This window comes from Physella acuta, unplaced genomic scaffold (assembly GCF_028476545.2).
Source record: "Physella acuta isolate Inbredline_101_S28 unplaced genomic scaffold, ASM2847654v3 ptg000391l, whole genome shotgun sequence".
In the NCBI taxonomy this organism is placed as follows: Eukaryota; Metazoa; Mollusca; class Gastropoda; family Physidae; genus Physella; species Physella acuta.
Window position 1 is genome coordinate 51041 of NW_026731910.1, and position 22519 is coordinate 73559.

Here is a 22519-nt window from a genome sequence, read left to right on the forward strand (position 1 = left end):
TTTTTAATATTATTGAAATAATATTAAATATTTTTTATAATGAAGTGTCGGTTTCGCCTAACGAGTGAGATAATTAACTAATTGTGTATTGTGTCGTTTTTAACAAATAAAATTTGAACATCGACTGTTGAGAAGAAACTCTAGAAGGATGACCGCAGCTGTTGCCGTCATGGCCACCAGCACACCCACAGCGCCCAAACGCCACGGGTTCTCGATCGAATCCTTGATCGGCAACACCGACAGCTCGCCGTCTTCACCGCCACCTGCCACAGCATCACCGCCTCGGCCTTTTCCTATACGGCCGCACCTCTCTCGCGATCTACAAGAGAGCCAGAGAGACAGGGAGAGGGAGAGAGAGAAGGAGAGAGAACGGGAGAGGGAAGCTCAGAGAGAAAGAGAGATGAGGGAAATCAGAGAGAGGGAAGCTCGGGAGATGGAGATACTCCGAGAGAGAGAACTCGTGATCGAATCCATGCGGGAGAGGGAGAGGGAGTTCAGAGACATGAGGGAGATCAGAGACAGAGAAATGGCTCGGGAGATCAGAGACTTCAGAGACAGCCGGGAAGGCCGGGGTTCGGATCCTCATCAGCACCGGCTGTCTCCGCGATCCTCCAGTCCATCCAGTCCCCGGGCTGAGAAATCTTTAACCCCAGAGTCAGAGAACCGGCTGAGCGCGTGGACGGGGGAAGAGTTCAAACACATCCTCAGTAACTTCCACTCGGGGCAGCTGGAGTCGAACGGACTCTACCAGCCTCTGCGGGTGTGTAACAGGACCCTAGGCTCCATGGGCGGGTTGCACGGGGCTGGGGGCCCCCCGGGGCCGCTCGGAGTACACCCCCAGTTCCCGCACCTCCCCATCAACCCTTTACTGTACAACCTCCCACGTGATCTATCCCACCAGGCCCACCCCCTACTGGCAGCCCGGTACCCAGGATTCATGCACGCCCGATATCCCAGTGAGTACCACTTCACTTTTCTTCAAATCTTCTTCACTTCTCTTCAAATGTTCTTCTTCACTTTTATTCAAAATGTTGCATTTCGCTTTTCTCCAAAATGTTGCCTATGTCTTTTTTATTACACAATTATTGAATTAACATCTCTACGCAACGCAGCGGAATACGAATTATTCTTTTCAGAATTCTAACAATTTTTTAATATATTTTTTGGGGGAACGCATTTTACTAATTTACCAGTTAAAAGCTTATAGGGTAAGGGTTAGGGTTAGTGTTTAAATATTAATAACAGCAAAAAATATGTATTTCTCCCCCCCCCCCCTGTGAAATCGTATAAATACTTATTTAAATACTTATTTTAATTTTATTGAAGGTAAAAATAATTCGGTGCTATGTATGTTTATATCCATAACACAGAAAAAAAACATGAGTTGTTATCATAGAAGAATTAAAGCTGATAAAATTAATTCTTAGATCTTAAAAGATGCGGCATGAAAAATAATTGGTTTATGGTATCCATTATATCTGCTTACATAAAGTTTAACAAAACCATCTGGTGATTTCTCCAAAATACAGAACCAATTTTGTTCCGTTATTTTCAAAATGTTACTTTAGTATGTTTGTCATATTTAAGCAACCAACACAGTTTTTAATTATAAAAGTTAAAGAATTCATCATCTAGTAATGAGCGGGTAAAATATAAAAAAGAAAGTTAAAAATAATACGTAAATATCTAAAACATCCGAATTTTGCTGTAGTATTCAAATTTAGCTAGTGTACCTTTTTAGTATCTCTTAAGGATAATTTACTTAATCGGATATTTTAATGGCACTATTTTTAGTTAAAGATAAATTTTCAATATCACTGCAACATATGCATTCCCCTTTTTATTTTCATCTACAGTTTGCTTTTGATTTTTTGGTTTTTAAAATCCAGAAGCTTTAGAATTATTTACAGTATGTTTGATTTGACTAATGTTTTGTTATCTTCATAACAAACAGTTTAATGGGGAATTAGAATATTTATTTAAACAGTAGATAACATATTATTACAGATTGTATCATTTTAACAACACGATAAGTTACCCTTCCCAACTAGAAGCCCATGAGGTAGATAAAGAAGAATTCAGTCTTTTCTATGACCTCGGCATATTAACGGATGGTATGGTCAGCACTATGCCTAGCCGCATTTTTTTTATTCTTTAACGTGAGTCGGGTACTGAATTAGAGCTGGGTGGACTCAGGGAGAGAGACGTTAGGGTTAGCAGACCACGACCTCCTATACTCAATTTAAACGTGTCTTTTATTTTCATGCTATCGAATTTTAACATTGAAACACTAATTGTAAAAATATTACTAGCAATAATGATTTTAGTGTTAACCGTGTTTCTTTGAGTTCCGTGTATTTGGGTTATAGTAACCGAAAGTCATCATGCATGTGGTAGGTCAGAATTCACAGTGCCCTAAGGTGACATTTAGTTTAGTTTAATATAGTTGTCAGATTGTAGAATTGTTCATCTAGTATTCATACTGTTAGCGGTCAGATGAACTATTCATATAATATTTCTATATTTGTTTATATCGGGCTGTGTATGTGTATGTATATGTAAGCCTAGTAACGTGTGTAAACATCAGCTCCATCACACAGACCTGTTTATGAATAAAAGTAAACACTTTCCTTTGAGATTACAGATTAAATATACTGCAAATAATAAAATATTTTTAAGTTATTTTCATAAAGTTAAATTAAAATCAAGAAAGTATCTGATGTGACATTTAAAAGAAAATGAATCAAAGCAAAACACATCATGCGTAATTATTTAAAACAATAAGAGTAAGATTTTTAATTTTTTTTTTCTAAACAAACCAAATAAAACATATCATAGTAAAGACATAAACTTTAGTGCTAGCCAGTACGACAGTCTATTCCAAGCGTGGCTGGACTGTATATAGTAATTTCTAATTTGGAAGTCCATAAAAAATCATGTTTAATGAATCATTGATTACATTAACTAAAGAAAGTACATGTATATTGTAATGCGGCAAGAGGTCATGTGAAACATGTGTTTTTATATTGTGTGATGTGATTCTGCACATATGCGCATGTAGTATTGATATCACGGGTCACCCATTGAAAAAAAAAAGTATTTTTCACATTTTTAAATCATATTAAATTGTACTAATGTAATTAGAATTATAAACATATAAATATATATTTAGACATAACTATTTTTACGAAATGATTACTAAATAATATATTATATAATGAATAGATACCCTCACATTGCTTTGTGTGTGGGGGTTCTCGAAATGATCGTTAATTAATGCGGACTTTACTTAATTTCAAAAGAGTTTAGTGGCATTGTTTATTTTCTTTTCTTTTAGGCGAAAAAAATAATATTAAAAAACAACAAAAGAAATAAATAAAATAATGTATCATAAAATTAGAATTTACAGGTGCCCACGCAAACATGTAGAGGGGTGAAAGCACTCTTTATAATCGGCTCACGGTCTTAAGAGAGTCTAATTAGTAAACTAATTAGAAGGCAAATTATCAAGGTTATTATAAAGCTACACACCATTATTTCTATGTATTGTTCGATTACTGGTTCAATGTTCTGACCCCCCCCCCCTTATCCACTCACCCTCCTCACTGTACCATCACACTCGCACCCCTCCCCCCACACGCTCGTTACACACACCACACCCACAAACACATACACATACATGCCAGCAGTAAAAAAGAACAACTATTTCGTTTTGTAACTATCGCATGCGCTTGGCAAGGCTTAGAACTCAGTTTGTGGAAGACGCAAGCTTTAACAAAATTGGATTTCCAACTAGCTCTGTTCATCTTTTCCCTTTTGTGCCCAAAACACATGGGGCCACCACAGAAAACTCTTTCCACTTTTTCCGATCTCTGGCAATTTTTCATGGCAGTTCCACAGTACGCCAAATTATGTTACCATCGTTTAAGCTCTATGTTTGTTTTGGTATAAATAAGCAGAATACATCTGATTTTTCTTGGGAGGGGGGGGGAATTACTTATTATTTATTTAAATTATAACTTTATTTAATCTTTAAACATGACCAAAAACCATGTGTTTTAAGGTTGGTTTTTGTTGATTCGTGATGTGTGGGGGAGGGGGATATTTTACAACACGACTGTCTAGTGGAAGGGGTGGCTGTCGGTGGATGTAATGTTTACTACATGACTGTCTAGTGGAAGGGTTGGCTGACGGGGGTTGTAATGTTTACAACCCGACTGTTGTATTTAACACTGACAAGATGGCGTCTCGGCACACGACTTTCAAAGATGGCGGGACAACCCCCTCACAACAACGGCACGTGCGTCTCCCATTGATACCCCCCGCCCCAATTAACTTTACCTAATTACTTTTCTTTGTTTGAGTTTGTCCTGCCGTACCGTCTTCTCCCCCCCCCCCCCCCCCCCCTTCTACTGATTCTGTAGATGCAGATTCGCCTAAGAAGATCAATATGAGTTTCCTTGTGTTGGTTTCCAGGCTTGTTGAAGAAGAAAATTGTTTAAATTAATTCTTTGGTTGTAGTTATTGTCTGGAGATTATAGAGAGCATTATCTTGACAGTAGGTTCGTAGTGTGAAAAAAACTGGGAAATGCTGTGTTTTTGTTTGTTTCGTTGTACGAACATTTCGTGGTCGATTTGTAGTACACGTTGTACGAAGATTTCTGACCGATATTTATTGCTTCATTGGACGAATATATTAAATGAAAAGTTAGTGCATTAAGTATGAATATTTCTAGTTGATTGACATTGTTTCGTTGTTCGAATAATTTAGCTCGGCAGCAAATGTATCGTTGTACGAATAATTCGTCTAGTAAATGTATCGCTGAACGAATAAAACGGGAGAATAGTTACTGTATAAAGTTACCAATATTTCCGTAATGCGGAAATTGTTTTGTTGCACGGATATCTCTGTTCGATAATTAAAGAATTTCGTTTTACGAATAATATCATTACATGGCTCAATGTTTTATATCTTAACTCCGCATACTGATTGTCATAGATTCATAATACGAACATCCCCCGCGAAACTTTATTGTTTCGCCTTAAGAACTTCGCAATACGTAAGTCAAGTCTTTGCTATAAAATCACTCAAGAGGTCCCTTATGTCTTTTTTATCTTCTTCGATTAATATTTAGAAACTTGAGCACTGGGTTACGTCCCCTTGTTGAGAAGATTATTGAACCTATAATGACTTATCTCCCTTTGTTATTATAAAGGTCCTCAATACGACAAATTATAAAACGAGTCTGCACAAAGCGGAATGTGACTAGAACAATTTGTTCCAACTAAGTTAGTATCGAATCCAAGTTTTACAAAATTTATCTGCAAGATAATATATAGGTTCAGAATTAGGGTTAGGGTAAGGTTAAAGATAGCATTATTGTTATGATCGTGAAAAAGAAGTAGGTTCAGGGTGAGAGTTTGAACTTGATTAAGGTTAATGATATTCGCCAAACATAGCAAATATAATCCTTTCGGGGCAATTTACGCACACCAATAAAATCGTTCCCTCCTGTATTAGTTTAAAAACTACAAAATATCTCTTAAGTAAACTAACATAGATATTCATAAAGTAGACTTCAATAGCCTATTTATCGATACACTAATAATTGTTTTTTTTACAAATTGCCTACGTATCGATTAACTAATAATTGTTTTTTTAATTGACCATGTATTGATCCACTAATAATTGTTTCTGTTTTTTCAATTGCCTATATATCGACTCACTAATAATTTGTTTTTTTTTTTAATTGCGTATGTATCCGTATGTATCGATTCACTAATAATTGAATTAAAACTGAAGATTTCTCAACATTGATTATACTATCAAGTATCACCATTATTTTATTTACGACTCCGTGCTTACGTCACATTTCTGAAGAAAGAGGTATAAAACCCGATTCAGTATATATTATTGCTAAAGGGCATTAATACAGAGTTATATATCGGTTATTCGCTCTTGAATAGAAATAGGACATTATATTGATCTGATCTTCGCCAGCGCTAATATAATGCAACTTTCCTGTTTGTAGTAAATTAAAAATGTATCAAGACAATGCGGGAATAAAATGCATTCAGCCGAAGACTATAATGAAGATTATTATTCTAATTGAAAAACAAATTAAACGGTAACTTCTTTTTAAAAGCGCGAACAATGAACTTAATTATACGTCGTTTGTTTGGGGGGTGTGCCGCGCAAGGTGCGCTGTTAATTTATTTCATTAGGGTGTCGCACGAATACGGTTTTAATCACGGGGTGGGGGAGGGGGGCGGTGTTTTGACGTCTGGCACCAGTTCTAGCTTGTTGGTTGGGGGGGGGGGGGGGGGAAGGGGGGGCTAGAACTGCCCCTACCCTCCCCACCATATAACGTATTTAACCAATTTTTATTTTTACAGGCACAATTTGCAGTTGATACGAGTTATGCAATTTTTAAAAAAAACTAATTCAACTTTGAAGTTGAGTTAGATTTAGCTGAACAGCGGGTGGGTGATTATGATTAACGTTTGGGCCAACGATTTAGATACGTTTTAAAAACTGGAATTAGGGATACCGATGGTTATGAATTGGGTATTTTAATTTCAGTTATCAAACTACCTTTGTCAAGTTTTAAATATATTTTGTTGAAAGATAAGAAAAATAATTAAGTACCGCTATGTTTATTTACATATGTACCGAAATTAATTTTGAAAATATTTTTTGTCTGAATTTTTTAATAACTGAAAACAAAACTGGGTGTATTATCATATCCCTTCCGAAAATGTTTTTTTCACAGAGGATAAGGAACGGTAGGTACAAGGTTTAAAAACGCGTTGTTATTTTTACGAAAACGTCTGTGAGTAAAAAACCATAGTGCGCTGGTCGTTCAACTGTGCTCTCTAGGTATCACGTGACATTATTTATGCATCCTTCAAATCTCTGCCATAATTCCAGTTTTTATCGCCCATTATCCAAACCAAATTTAAATATCTTCCAAACTACAGCATAGCCAAAGATTAAATAATGTCACCTTTATGATTTTAACTTAACCTAATATCAAATTTCGTCAATCCCAATTTAATATCAACTTTCGTCAATCTTCATCCTAACCAAATATCAAGTTTTGTCAATCCCATCCTAACCAAATATCAAGTTTCGTCAACCTCAATTCGACTTAAATATCAACTTTCATTAAACTTCATCCTAACTAAATATCAAGTTTCGCCAATCCCAATCCGACTTAAATATCAACTTTCGTCAATCCCTATCTAAATCAAATATCAAGGTCTGCCAATCCCCATCCGACTTAAATACCACGTTTCTTCAATCCCTATCCACACCAAATATCAACCTCCATCAATCCCCATTCGAACATCACACAACCACGTTTATCAAGAAACTAATAACTAAATACCCATACCTAGCTTGAGGCTATATCATACATTGATAGCCTCCGTCAGTCCGTATAAATACAAATAAAATAATAGCACTATAATTACAGGGCCGCTAGTAAACGACGATAACTATTGCAAGTATTAGCTTATCGAAATATATATGTACACGTATGTATACAACGTTTTGTTTTCCATCAGCGAACTAAACGGCGGGGTAAATAGGGATAAATATGGCGGCATTTCCGGAAATTACAGGGAGTTAATCGAAGACTTGTGACTGTTCAAATTACCTCCGGTTGGGAGATTTTATTTAATATTTCTGTATTCTAAAGTTCATGTAGTTAAAGATATGTTCAGATTGACATAGTCTGGTTGCTGGTAATTACATCTGTATTATTACATCAGAGTCGGGTTTTTTTTTGTTTAAATACCAATCGTGTATATAAGCGAATGACATTGGTTCTATAATGAGAGTTTTTTTTTGTTTAAATATCAATCGTGTGTAGAATTATTGTCATTGATTCTATGTTGAAAGTTGTTTTTTTTTTTTAAAATACCAATCGTGTGTGGAATTACTGTAATTGATTCTATGTTTAAACGAAGTCGTGATATGGTTGGCTTATGTTAAACATTAAGGAACGGAAAGGTCGAGTTCGTTAGTCTAAACAAAGTCCATTTGGCGTCTTAGAGTTCACCCAGCCGTAGAGGTATCTGGCATAGTAGAGTGTGCAGACATCTGATCGTATCATCTCTTCCAGTATTTATCAAACTGATAAACTCTACTTCATCTGCCCAATTGACTGCTAGATATGAATGTAGGTTCTTTTTAAACTTCAAGTATTTCATCTTATTTAGGATATTCTGTTTTTTTTTTTAAAACAACCTAATTCTGCAAGCTGGATTCGAACCTGCGCCTATGTATTCTCTACTGATTTTTTTTTTTTACTTCGGCTACCGTAGTAAAAAAAACAAAAAAACAACCGAATTGAGGCATTGACACTCTAAAGACTAACCAATCTCAATGTTATAACCTTATTCTATCACCAGAGACTAGAATTAAACAAAATAATCGAATATAGTATACGAATTTTGTAAAAGAAAAAACAATTAAAAAAAACAGTTGAAACAGTTGCGTCTGACAATGAAATTGTAAAAATGTGTTGTAGATCGACGTAATATAGCGCTGATGGAAACCTTTGATTTGTGTTTATTACATACACAAATGATGGACCCCACCCAAACTAGTTAGTAAAAATCAAGAATTTAATATAAAAAAAAATACTTGTAAGGAAAAATTGTATCGATCATAAAATTTGAAATTAAAGTTCTATTTTAAAATAAATACTCAAGATAACAATCACCTCCCAAGATTTGTTTAATACTAAAACAAATTTTTCTCAGGTCAAATTTGCTCGTTCTCCATCGATTTAAACATGTCTGCCGATTGCCCTTTGATCGATTGAGGCCATTTATTTACAAAATTGGTTTACCAAATCAAACACCAAATCTAAGAAACTAAAATTATCGTGTTCTGCTAAATTATAAACGTTAATCAATGGTGGAAAATGGTTTACTTTTATTTGTGTATTACCATGTCAATAATTTAATCTTCAATCAAACTAAAATAACATGCTATTTTTATCAACTGGTTATATTTTTAGATTTCTTACCAGTGAATTAATTGTGCTTTTAACCCCAAGCGCCGCCCTCTTATTCCCTTCCCCCTTCTAACTGTACTTATCTGCTTCGATTTTTCGAAATAATTTTCCCAATTTTAAATAAGAAAATCTCGGCAGTAAATTAGCGTTTCGTTTGATTGACTTTTAAAATTCACCCTGAACTGTAAACAGCATTATAACCTGGCCCCACTATAAACTGCCTTTCATTAGATGCAAATTTCACCCAATTTTTCTTCCAAAGTTCAAATCCAATATCGACCCACTCCTTCCCCCACCCGTTATACCGCTAGGAGGATGCTATACTTTAAATCGGGCTGATGCTATTGATCAGCCTGGGCAAATTGATGATATAAATTGCCTTTTCAGCCAGGCAAAACGCCTTCAATCTTTCAAGATGGCGGCATGTCACGTGGTATTAAGCGAGAACGCTCTAGCAAATTACTTTAAAAGATGGACGACGAATCTTTATATTAAAAAAAATTTCTCCTGTTATATTTACTTTAAACTGTTAAAGAATAAAGAAATAAACTTTTATTTTCTTTCACATCATTTCGCCAAAGTTTCTCCAAAAGTCAATTATTTAGTGTAGTTAAGAAACAAATATTACAAAAACATTTAAGTTTAATAACTGTACATTAAAGAGTATTTATTCAGTTTAAAACTCATCCTTTCCCGTGAAGCTTAAATAAAACATCTCCCAAGCCACCAGTTTCCGTAGAGCTTAATTTCGTGGAGAAATAGCCAAGATTACCCAGGCGTTGTACTGTCTCCCTCCAAATACCATTTAACGTTCAACAATTTTAATTGGAACGTTGGTTACCGAGGTAAAATTGATGTTAATAACATAATGAGATAAGAGAAGCGATCAGAGATTTGATTGGTCGGGGTAATCATTTACTTGAGGGGAGGGGGTAAATGGGGGGGGGGGGAGTAGGTGGGGTGGAGAGTTGATTAAGGAGATGTTGGAAAACCCGAGAATTGTTTTGTCGTTAAAATTTCATGCTTAACATTTTACTTCTGTGTATTAATGTTTTAACTTTCTTTGTTGTATCTAGATTATAAATACTTTTTAAGTTTTTTAAATTATTTTTAAACAAAGAAATAAGTAGTTGTCATTCTAATATTGAAGTGATTACTTTAAAACCACTCAGTTAAACTCAGTGTTTCTTCCAGACTTTTTTCTCCGGGGGGGGGGGCGGACACTGTTAAAAGTATATATTTTCTATATAAATTATATAAATTTCATTTCGTTCGGGGGAGGGGGTGACGATAGAATTTATCTCGGTGGGGGGCTTCGTCGTCGTCGTCGTCCCCCCCCCCCCCCCGAAGAGATGCCTGGAAGAAACTCTGGTTAAACTACAGTAACTACATACCTTAAGACAGGGGTGGGAGGATTTTCGGAACGGGTGATAGGTACTTTATAAATAGTTTTACGCTTAACAAAGATTTGCTTACTTCCTGATATGAAAACAAAAATTGAACAATATTTCATTCTTTTTTCCGTTTTTTTTTTAAATCTAGAAATCCGGCACGATATTTAATACCAGTTATTCTAGAAAACTTTCGGTAATTTAAAAAAAAAAAGAACAATACCGAGCTCTTCGTAAGATCACGAAAAATGTAATTGTGAAACACTAGCGTTTTTAAAGCAGAATTAAAACCCGACGCCGATTATAAAACAGACGAAGACGGCAGCATGCAAATGTAATTAATTACCTCTGATTGGCTTAAATAAGCAAAACTGTTAAATTAAATGAAACACGCGAAGGGAGAGGGTAAGAATGAAATAAGAAATAATGGTCAACTTATCTGAAATGTTAACAGCGGATTGTAATTAATTCCTATCATTCCGGGATTTTGTTTTTCTATAAACAATAATTGTAGTTGAAATTGAGACAAGTTCTCCCCCTTTACTGCTTGAATAAGTACTTACAATTTTTTTAATGCCGCGAACTGTCACAATGACGACATGTACAGATAATTAAGTCTCGACCTGACTCGTTAACATTTACATAATGAGTGCCATACACCCAGCTCGAAGACTGCTAAATTTTATGGTTAACGTATGAAGAAAGGATAACATTCACTCCAGAGTAATGGGACGTTAAATCTCGTCCTCATGTCTTTTAATAGCAAGGGGAGACAAGTCATATTGGAATAAAATAATCACGATTAAAATATAAAACTTTGATAAAACAGTTATGACTTTACAATTACAGAAGAAATAAAAGGAAGAAAAAAACGTTTAAAATAAAAGAAAATTGTCGTGTATATTTTTATATCATTATGAATTAACGTGCTCGAAATTCAAAGTATTTTCAATTTAAATAAAAACAACAAAAAGAAAAACCGATTAAAAATAAACGTTCTAGCCTGCGCGTGACAAAGTTAACGATTGGTTGAAAATGTCACGTGAATTTTATTTACATAAAGCCGCGCCGAGAAGAACGCAGCTCCGAGCTTTGACGAGAGCTGAAGGAGAGAGCTCTTCTATCTCTTGCTATTACTTAAGTGAGGCAGACACAGGGGGAAAACCCGATGGCTAAAATTGGTCCTACAAAGTGGTCCTTCGTCTTTGCTGTAATCACTGCCGGTAATCCATGTCACTTGATTTTTTTTTTTTTTTAATACTGCTTATGGCAAGTAGCGGGTCGAATTTTCGTCCAATTTTTCAATAAAGATAAGGGGTTATTAAACAGGGGTCCAATGACCCCCATCGTGAGAATATTACTGGTATATTTCTAGAGGAAGATGTCGCACATCAAAAATTCGATTTAAAAAACTTGTAAGTAGAAGGAAAAGATAAGACCCCCCCTCCCCCCAAACCCCATCCTACCAAATGAAATTATTAATTCTGCAGGTGTTGAAAAATGGACTGTTCTAAAAGTAGGGGTGCTAAGTTTATCGTGTTTTGTTTGGACAAAGTTTAAATTTGGATAATGGAATGGGTTTTTGTTGACTTTAGTAATGATAATTTACTGCTCATCATCATCTTTTTCTGTTCGTACAAAAACACAGATGAAGTAGAGTTCATCTTTTTTCAACAGGGGATAGTGTGGTCAGCAATAGGCCCAGCCACCTAAGTTTCTCTAACGTGAGTCAGGTACCCATCAGAATATGGTGTACAAATGAGCATCCTACAGAGTCGAACCCGGGATTCGAACTTGAGACTTTCGGGTTAGCAGTCGGTTGCCCTACCATCTGACCATCAATCTCCAATCATTGACTCCTGCCTCCCCCAATTAAAAAAAAAAGAATTTATCACAATGGCATTTTCGGAGTAGGGCGTGTCTAAATCACACCCCCCCCCCCCTACTCCTAACCCGTATCGAATATTAATTAACGTTTAGGTAACTCCAAATATTATTTGCTATATTTCCGTTTCAGTGGCTTAAGGGAATGGGGTTACTGGTAATTGAAAAAAATGCACTGAAAATAAACACAATTCCCCTAACCTTTCAGTTAATCAAGATTTAAAATTATTATTTCTCTTCATTGATTTAATCTAATAAAAAAATTAAATCCAGAATTTGAAGTACACGACATACTTACAATAATCAAAATAATGCAAAAAATCAATTCCAATCAAGAACTACCCCCCATCACCCATCTAACCCCTCCCCATCAATTTTTTTAACAACCTGCTAATTATTTAAAGTTTTGTCTACTGATGTACATAGGTACCAGCCCTCTGACATGAACTGTGTTCACCGTCAATAACCGCGTCACGACAATTGGCTATATCGGTATGAGAACAGCCATTGAACTCCGGCGATTGGCTACATTCTTGCGGATGTAACGATTGAACGCCATTGATTGGCTGTGAGTTTATGTCTATTGCCTGCCACGGAAATTAAATCAGACAAAACTAAATGTAACCCACGGGTTAAATAATTGACAAAAGAAGCCGCGTTTATTTATTTTTTTATGTAAGTTAGCATCTTAGGTACAGAACCCTAGGCTAGTTCGTTTTTAACGTTGAAGGTTAATTGAAGAAATCGAGATTTTAAAATATCTTTAATTTGATTTCAGGCTACTTAGCTTAAAGCATTTATTGCCGAGTATATATTTGAAATTTGAAATTGAAATGCTTAGTTTGGACTTTTGTAAATTTTCAAACTGTATTTTACGCCTAAAATGCACCAATGTGAGCTTTTAGACTTCAATCAATAATTCAAAATCGTTTTACATGTAAATGTTTAATTGTGAGTTACACACACACACATATGTATGTATGTATGTATGTATGTATGTATGTATGTATGTATGTATGTATGTATGTATGTATGTATGTATGTATGTATGTATGTATGTATGTATGTATGTATGTATGTATGTATGTATGTATGTATGTATGTATGTATGTATGTATGTATGTATGTATGTATGTATGTATGTATGTATGTATGTATGTATGTATGTGTGTATGTATGTATGTGTATGTATGTATGTATGTGTATGTGTATATATATATAATATATATATATATATATATATATATATATATATATATATATATATATATATATATATATATATATATATATATATATATATATATATATATATATATATATATATATATATATATATATATATATATATATATATATATATATATATATATATGCGTGTGTAAGTGTGAGTGTACTCATGCGCAATGATGATATGAAATTATACACTGTGTCTGTGATTCTTATAATTAACAAACCAACAGCCACTGCTTATCACTAACAGACTCCAACTAACTTTAACCTCCATCCTCCACAGTGGGCCCCCCACCCGGTCTACTCTTCCACCCGTACCGGAAGCCAAAGAGGAACCGCACCGCTTTCTCCCCCTCCCAGCTGCTCCAGTTGGAACAAGCCTTCGAGAAAAATCACTACGTCGTGGGGCAGGAGAGGAAGAATCTGGCCAGCAAGTTACAGCTGTCGGAGACACAGGTGAGGTGTTTTAGTTGTAACTGAGACACACATGAGACCTTGACTGATACAAATATGACTTTGGCTGTGTAACAAAGACACAAAAAGGACTTTGACACAAATAAGACTTTCAGACAAATAAGACTCCGACCGTATTAATATGACACAAACAAGAGACTGACGGACGCAAATAAGATTTCAACCGTGTAACTTAAACACATGTAAGACTTTGACCGTGTAACTAGTGTGGGACACAAATAAGGCTCCGACCCAGTAAATGAGACACAAACAAGAGACTGACAGACACAAATAACACTTTGACCGTATAGCTGAGATGAACAGTAGGGCATGTAACAATGACATAAATAAAACATTGACACAAATAATATCCGACCATGTTACTGATACACAAACAAGAAACTGACACAAATATGACTTGAATATGACTGTGTAACAAAGACACAAATAAGACTTTGACTGACACAAATAAGACTTTGACACAAATAAGACTTTGACTGACACAAATAAGACTTTGACTGACACAAATAAGACTTTGACTGACACAAATAAGACTTTGACTGACACAAATAAGACTTTGACTGACACAAATAAGACTCCGACCATGTAACTGAGACACAAACAAGAGACTGACACAAATAGAACTTCAACCGTGTAATTTTAACACATGTAAGACTTTTGCCGTGTAAATGAGACACATATAAGACATTGACCGAAACAAATAAGACACTAACATTGTAACTTAGACACAGCTAAGACTCCTACGGTCATCTACCGTGTAATTTAGACATAAGTAAGACTTTGTCTATGTAACTAAGACACAAATAAGACCTTGACCGTTTTGTAAACCATCGCATCTACTTTCTAGATTAAGTGGTAGTGATAATCTCGGAACAAATTCTTATAATTAAAGTTTCATCAACAAAAACGTAAAACAGCTTGTCCGTAATATTTTATTGCTTAAGAAATAAATCTGTTTCCAAAGCGTGAAATAATTATTACAAAATTCCTAATAAACTGAGTTTGGTTCAAGATCTAGACTAGGGCTAGTTCGATGTTTATAATTAGGGCAAAATTAATTTAATGGTAATTTACCTATAAGGGGGGCCCATAATTACCGACACCTTCAGTATTTCTAAGCCTAAATGAAATTTAAACTTAATTATTAGTTTTAAAAAATACCTCAACATTTACAAAACTTTATTTCTGTTTAGAAAACTAGGAAAAATAATTGTAATCAAATATTTTTCCACGTATAAAATACCGATTTAATTTAAAAATAATACAATTTAACTTAATCAACTTAATCATTAGACTACGGAACCATTGTTTAAACCTCTTTCGACGTTCTCAAATACACTCACACTACCTCGTTTGATTATCAAGAGACATCTTCGGTTTATTCCTCTCAATCAACATAAATCCCTCGCCATTTTAATTTCTCGTGTCTTCGAAAGCGAGGCCAATTACGACGGTGGTCCAGGAATCTCCGACTCGACGGTTTTTTTTTTCTTCATCGGCTCGTTAACCGGCTGATAAGCGCATGGCCGGCTCAATTATCCGGCAAGACGATGAAGTACTTAAGTGACCAGTGGTCAAATGTCACTTGTTATTTGTTTCGGGAGTAGAGAGACAATAGGGGAGATAACGAGGAAGTAGTTTGATGGACGGTCACTCGTGATGAATTAATCTGGTTTAAAAAAAAAAAGAGAAAAAAATCGGTTAATTGACCATTCGGAGAATCAACACATCAACTCCAATAACATTTTTATAAAGTAATTTTAAACCTATTTTTGAAATTAATATTAACTTAAAAGTTTAACCATAGAACTGACGAAAATTATCAATTATAATTAGTAGTCTGGATTTTGCTCCAAAGACACGTTAATTTAAAATTACCCTCAAGTTTTTAATTAATTCTAAATATTGATTAGGCTATAACATGAACACATTTTTTTTCCTTCTGTTGCCAGCCATTGTTTTGTTGTTCGGACAGGAGTTAATTTTTTTAAAAATTTAGTCTGTTGTTTATTACCTGCATAGGGTAATAGAGCTTAATCCATTAATTAGAGGCGTGTTGGTATCCGCTAGCAACTGTGTTCGTTAACATGTGAACATTAGTTTAAATTAGTATCAGGTTGCTGCGTGTTTAAAGCGTGGGTAAACGAGCTATTTAGAAAATGTTAAGTGTTGTAGGAATTTTAATTGATTGATTTTTTGTTTTTAAATTAGAAACTGTCAAAATTATATTCTAATTTTTTCTTCAAATAGACTAAATTTAGTAAATAGAGTAATTAATTCCTATTTAAAAAAACAAGTTTTCAAATAATTAATGACGATTTATCTTCTTAGGAACTAGTTTGCTAAAGTAAATTTAAAGTCCGAAACAATTAATACTAATTTTATAAAATTATTCCGCTTTCAAATGTTGAAGAAATATGGCTTATATATTTGAATCTTTAAGTAATTCAACTATATTTTTGTAGTTTGACACATTAAAAGCAATTAAAATCACTGCATAGTGAATAATAATAGGCAGGCATACTAGTTCCATATGCAATGCAATATTACAGTAAGATTCTACCTACGTTGCTATTACTGTTAAAAGATATCGGTTAATGTTCGAATCCCGAAGCAACCTATTTACACTTAACTCCCAGATGCAGGTACAATCTCCCGTTTAGCCCTGCAAATATCTTCTGATTAATACCAGGCCGAACATTTCGTCTGCTAATGATCAACCCGTGTGGGTCTATTAGACCCCGCAGACAGAGACCCAGGGGTCTTCAAAGGACGGTAACTCCCAGCCTTATCACCCACCAGACTCCCAAGTTGCCAGCGTGTACCACGATCTGTTGGCGCGTTCCTTCCCGTTCCGCCGACGAGATATCGCGAGATATTAAGCTCTGGTGGGACCCAGTGCTCTTTGAGAGAGGGGAATGGTTAACTGAAAACTAGACGGTGGGGGAATTCACGGATCAAACATCTTTTGTATAACGCGTATCGGGTCGCTTTGATGCTGCAAGGATTTATGAACGGTTCAAAATCGTAATCGGCATGATGCAATTAAAAATGTTTTAAGTTTAATACAGTTTATTAATCTCAACTTTTCCACTTTGTGCCCAAGACACATGGGGAACATAAGTATTGTTATGAATCTAAAATATTTGTAAATTGTTATAAGGCTGCCCCTTTTGAACCTGGAGGTAAGATGAAGTAGAGTTCACCTATTTATGTGACCTCGGCATATGAAGGGATAATGTGATCAGCACTATCATAGCCGCCTTTACTTTATCAAGCCTTGTATCTGCACTCGAGACTATCGAGTTAGTAGTCGTACATTCAACCACCCAACTACGCCTTCCCATACGTTTATGTATATACTTTATTGTAACAATATAAAACAATATAACACACTTCTAACATAGCGATACCTATAGTTGTGACGCCACCACCTCCCCAGTTTCCGTTCAGTAAGTGATACAGCACCACCCTATTAGCCCCATCAGAACAAATTACCACCCGCCCCTACCCTGATATGTAATCCTTAAAGGCCAACAGGCCCGACCACAGAACGGTTAACACACCCACCCAGAGGCTGCGCTAGAGACGTCCTGTCTACGGCCGAAGACATATTTTTTCTGGTAACATTTCATCCTATCCGGCAAGTTAACTCTGGCACATTTCTCACTTCTTGGTCGGGTCTGTGGTAAAGGTCAGCGGATGTTAGCCGCATTTAGGCTAGTTGTAATCAGCACAGCTCTCATTAATTATCTAAAATACCTTCATGCATGGGATCATATATATATATATATATATATATATATATATATATATATATATATATATATATATATATATATTATATATATATCTGTATGTATATGGTATTTAATTTATCCATTAACTAGGATTGTTAAACTCCTATGACCAACTCCGTGTGTTGTCGATTCATTTTCCATGCAGATTTGCATGCGGCAAATTATGGCAAAAAATTACGTTGTTTATTTTTTGGAATAAAAATCACACACTTGATTAATAATTACCGTAAGAGTTTAGGCCTAATTAATAATTTTTCATGACTATTGTTTAACTATTGCAACGATTCGCCTCCACCCCCTCTCTACCTCACAACTTCCGCTTCGCACCCCCCCCCTTCCCCCCCCCCCCCCCCAAATCAACCCCCTGCCCTCTCATCCAACCGTAGTTGACCCGCCCCTACGACGCAGGTTAATGCCTATAACAAGCCCGCTGGGAATACAGCAGTTCCGCTTGGACAATCGGACACCGGCCATTGATTAGACACATCAGCGCCGCGCCTTCTCACATACATCAAACCACGTGACTCCCCCATTTGTTATCTGCTCCGTGGGGGGGGGGGGGGGAGGGCAGACTAGGGTGGTTACTGGTCTTTGCTTGACCGTCCGTCACCCCTCCCGAAATGGCAGCTTTATTCCCCTTTGAGAAGTGGCACACAGCAGCATCTAAATTGGTATAATGATTGAACAGTTGAACCACAGCAGCCGCCCACGCCATTAATGTGATCAGAGGGGAAACTAAATCTCCAAAGTTAAATTCATCTATCGTTTTTTTTAATCTACTATTAAGTCCCAAAGGCTTTATGTAAATATAAGGGTTCCCAGAAAAATGCGCAATCGGAAAAATGCGCACACAGAAAAATAAGCAAATACAAACTAATTAAACTAATACACTTTAGTTTTGTTATATTTCGAGGAAATATGTTTTATTTTTTACAATGTACATGTAATCACTTTTTTGATAATGTCTATAAATGCTCAATTTTAGAAAACAAAAAATGCTATTGCGCACTATTTTTGTGTGCAAATTTCCGTTTTGCAGTTTTTCGTTTCGCAGTTTTCCGTTTCGCATCTGTCCGGTTACCAAATAATAGCGACATATAATATATAGATACACATATATAAATATCTTCCTCGCCTTTGTTTAACCCCGTTCGTGAAGTCAGTGTCTATGAACGCCACCCTTCTAAACGATAACAAACGAGGCCATTACGGCCCGACTTTGTCCAAACGTCCAACACTCGGCTCATTTTCTCGTGATTAACACGTCATTGAGAGCCATGCCATGAACGTTTCACCCCCTCCTCCACCCCCCCCCCCCCCTGACCGTAGTCCAGCGTGCGACCCGGCTAACAACTCACCCTCTGTAAGAGCGAGGGGGATTCGCTCACCCCCCGGGCGAATTATTTTTATTTGAAGACCAACAGCGTTGAGTCAATACCTCGGTGAGTACCCAATTACGCGCGGTGCTTCTAGATGATACCGCTCTTGTTTCACACTCTCGCGCGCTCCATCAATTCAGCGCTCACTTCAAGGAACTCACTTACCCCGCGAGTCAACGGCGTCCCGTTCTATTTCTCCCCCCGCGTTAATTTTAAGCTCCTGCCCCCGGGCAACCTTGCAGAGTCCGCCACTGTCCCCTAAGGGGATTAAGGCTGTAGTTGTAGTAGTCTTGAAATACGTCGACAACTCTGGTGATATCTTTCTTACAATAATCCGTCACCCTCACTTCTTCTCCCCCCCCCCACCACCTCCCCCACCCCCAGGGGAAAAACGTGTAGCCGTTGTGTTGGGAGAAAGGGCAGCGTCAGAAGGCCACAATGATAACTCCCTTCATCAAATCAGGGAATCGCTTCCGGTTTTGATGCCCCGACGCACGACACGCGCTGGGAGGAAACAATCGCCGCAATCATGACGTCATGTTCTCTAAGGCTCAGAACCTTTGCGTGTTCGGGAGGGGGAGGGAGAGGGGGGTGGACGAGGGAGGAAAGAAGGGATAGGGTGTACGAAATCGGGCAGTGACGAATGAGGTCGAAGATTGAGACAAACGTTCGAAAATTACAGGGTACGGAGATCAAAACGAGGCTGTGTTGCCGCGCCCAGGAAGCGAAGGATTCATTACGGGAATTGTCTATCATTTGGTGCCATTGTCGGCCAAGGGGACGGGGGAGGGAGGGGCGCGGGTTTTGGGCAAATAATGATGGATTGATTTTTGTGCGTTGAAGAATATTTTTTTTCAAATCGCTATTCATTTTTTCATCTAGCTGACCCGTGATTTTTTTTTATTATTAATTTTGGTCTTTATTAAGTCTTTCCTCTATAGAATGGTAACATATCGCAAAGGTTTTGGTTAACGTCCGCTTTATTAATAAAATTTATTTTATAGTAAGAAGCGGCTATAAAACAAAGAAACGTATTCTGTGTAACAGGCTATACAAATACACGACCTTTATATTCATGTAATTAGCAACTCCAGTGAAGGATTCTTTTATTGTATAATATCTATATTTACTCATAAAATGAAATTAGTAGGAAAGTTAATTAAAATAAAAATCATAATTTAGTTTTAAGGAAATATATGGGAGACGTAAAAGAAACATTTTGACTTTTTGATTAACATAAGCGGCGGTCATGCGCGTTGAAGAATAATTATGCTATGATTATACGTAGACTTAATTTTTGTTTTAATATTGTATTGTCGTCTACACATTAATAGCAACAGTAAATTACCGAGTTGAACATTTTTTATCAAGAAATCACTCCCCCGTAGCTTTATATAAATTAACCGTTTATTTGATAGGAACCATTAAATTATATGAATAATTATCCCGGTCCAATTGTTCGATTAACGCCACCCCCCCCCCCCCCCTCTTTCCCCCTCCAACACAAAAACTACTCAGATATCCTAATCCCATCTTATGTTTCAATCCCATCCCGGTTGCAAAAAAAAAATGGACACACTGATCACGTGACGCTCCTTATTAGGATCCCCATCACGCGGGTACCCGTTTCTGATTTGTGGCGCGTGCAAGCGCGCGAGTTTTGACCTCTTGAATCAAGCCCGGTCGTCCATAGTGGACGCAAAACTTGGAAGTGGGAGGGGGTGGGGGAATGGGGTAATAAAAAAAAATTACTGTTTATCCGGTAGTGTAAAATGTCCGATTTGTGTTGGTCTCAGATCGGAAAATAATTGTCTTCCATTACTTTGTTATGATCCTGCCAATTATCCCCCAAGTGGAATGGCGTTCGGTATCCGTGTCCACAAAAACAGGGTCCCCTCCGCCATAAATCTTGTCTAATCGTTTATGTTCTGTCGTTATAAACGGACCGACGCCGTCGTTGGCGTCGGACGGCTAGACTCAGGTGTGTGTCCAGACTAGTGGTCAGGGGATAGAACCCAGGAACATGTAGCCAAAACGGCGGCAGTAATAAATAACGTATATGCATACAGTTAAGCAAAAAGATATTTAGTCGCGAAAACTGTTGCTATTCATTTCAAATATTACAATTATATTTTACCTGCCGTTGTGAACAATAAAAATAAATGTGGACTTTTTATTTATTTATTTTTCCTGTATCAAACTGACGTAACAATTTTAATGACTGTAATAAACGCGATTTAATTTTTTGCACTTTTAAACTGTTTAAGTATGTTCAATTATGTCTTCGTATTTTGTTTCGTTTTAAACATTTAAAGCGTAGCTTGTATAATACAACTTGACCAACATTCCAAATTGTTAAGCAAATTAAACTTTATATTTTATTTTTATTTTAAATTAATATCTAAACGCTTTTAATTTTATATATTGGTGGGTTGACTTAATTAGATTGACGTTATATGTCAATTAAACAGTAAGCTTATCCCTAAAGAGCTTAGCTTCATTTTCTTATCCGTTACGGGCTCAAGACACATGGTGCAGATGAAGTAGAGTGTATCTGTTTCAATGGCCTTAGTATATGAAGGGATAATGCTCAGCCTTCTTTTTTTAAACGTGAGTCAAGTACCCATCAGAGCTGAGTAGAATCAGGAACGTCACGAGTCAGAACCTAGATCCGAACTCGAGACCTTCGGGCTAGCAGTCAAACAAAGATCATCGCTTAGTCCTAGTAATTTATTAAATATGTTTTTATTTTTCATATTAATTTTTGTGTGCATTTAAGTGTACGCCAGATTTCCTTAAGTCTTTAGTAGTTTAAAAAAAGGGTTTATAGCTTTGGTAATAAAATTAACGTTTCTATTTATATATTCTAGGTCAAAGTGTGGTTTCAAAACCGCAGGACGAAGCACAAAAGAATGAAAGCGGAAGAAGATACCGGCTCTTCCGGTTCGCAGACGGAGGGTCAAGATGGCGACCACGGCAAGAGCGGCGACGGAAGTGACCTGACGTCATACGTCGACCACGACGACGACGACGAGCCGTGCACCGACGACGAGGAGTTGTCAGTGACAGAGGACTGTTAAATATGTCAGTTTGACACGACGCTCTGGATATGGCACCCCCCGGGGGTACGCTGTAGATGTGATGGTAGCACCCCCGAGGTACACGCAGGCCTAACCCACGGGGTAGGAGAGACTTTATCGCCGCCCCCGTGTCCATTTGGTGATTCTCGGGGCTCAAGACATGTGATGTCAGTCTCAGCTATAAATGTCAATGTCAAACGCAAATGTCAACCTCGACGGTACATGTCAGTCCCAGCAGCACTTGCCAAC

At 36.7% G+C, this 22519-nt stretch overlaps 1 protein-coding gene across 1 annotated transcript; it reads left to right on the forward strand.

The window, feature by feature from the left end:
* The first annotated feature begins 31 nt into the window (after positions 1 to 31).
* Positions 32 to 22270, forward strand: LOC131942155 (homeotic protein empty spiracles-like). The gene is made up of 3 exons (XM_059301888.1): positions 32 to 956; positions 13821 to 13993; positions 22061 to 22270. Exons 1-3 carry the CDS (start codon positions 149 to 151, stop codon positions 22268 to 22270), a joined length of 1191 nt encoding a protein of 396 aa, XP_059157871.1. The 5' UTR covers positions 32 to 148.
* Positions 22271 to 22519: the final 249 nt, after the last annotated feature.

What these genes read in the sequence shown, in the direction of transcription:
- LOC131942155 (XM_059301888.1), top strand. Translation starts at nt 149, where the DNA reads ATGACCGCAGCTGTTGCCGTCATGGCCACCAGCACACCCACAGCGCCC. An exon ending in CATGCACGCCCGATATCCCA is followed by an intron (nt 957 to 13,820) that starts GTGAGTACCACT and finishes CATCCTCCACAG; the next exon opens with TGGGCCCCCCACCCGGTCTA. An exon ending in TACAGCTGTCGGAGACACAG is followed by an intron (nt 13,994 to 22,060) that starts GTGAGGTGTTTT and finishes TATATATTCTAG; the next exon opens with GTCAAAGTGTGGTTTCAAAA.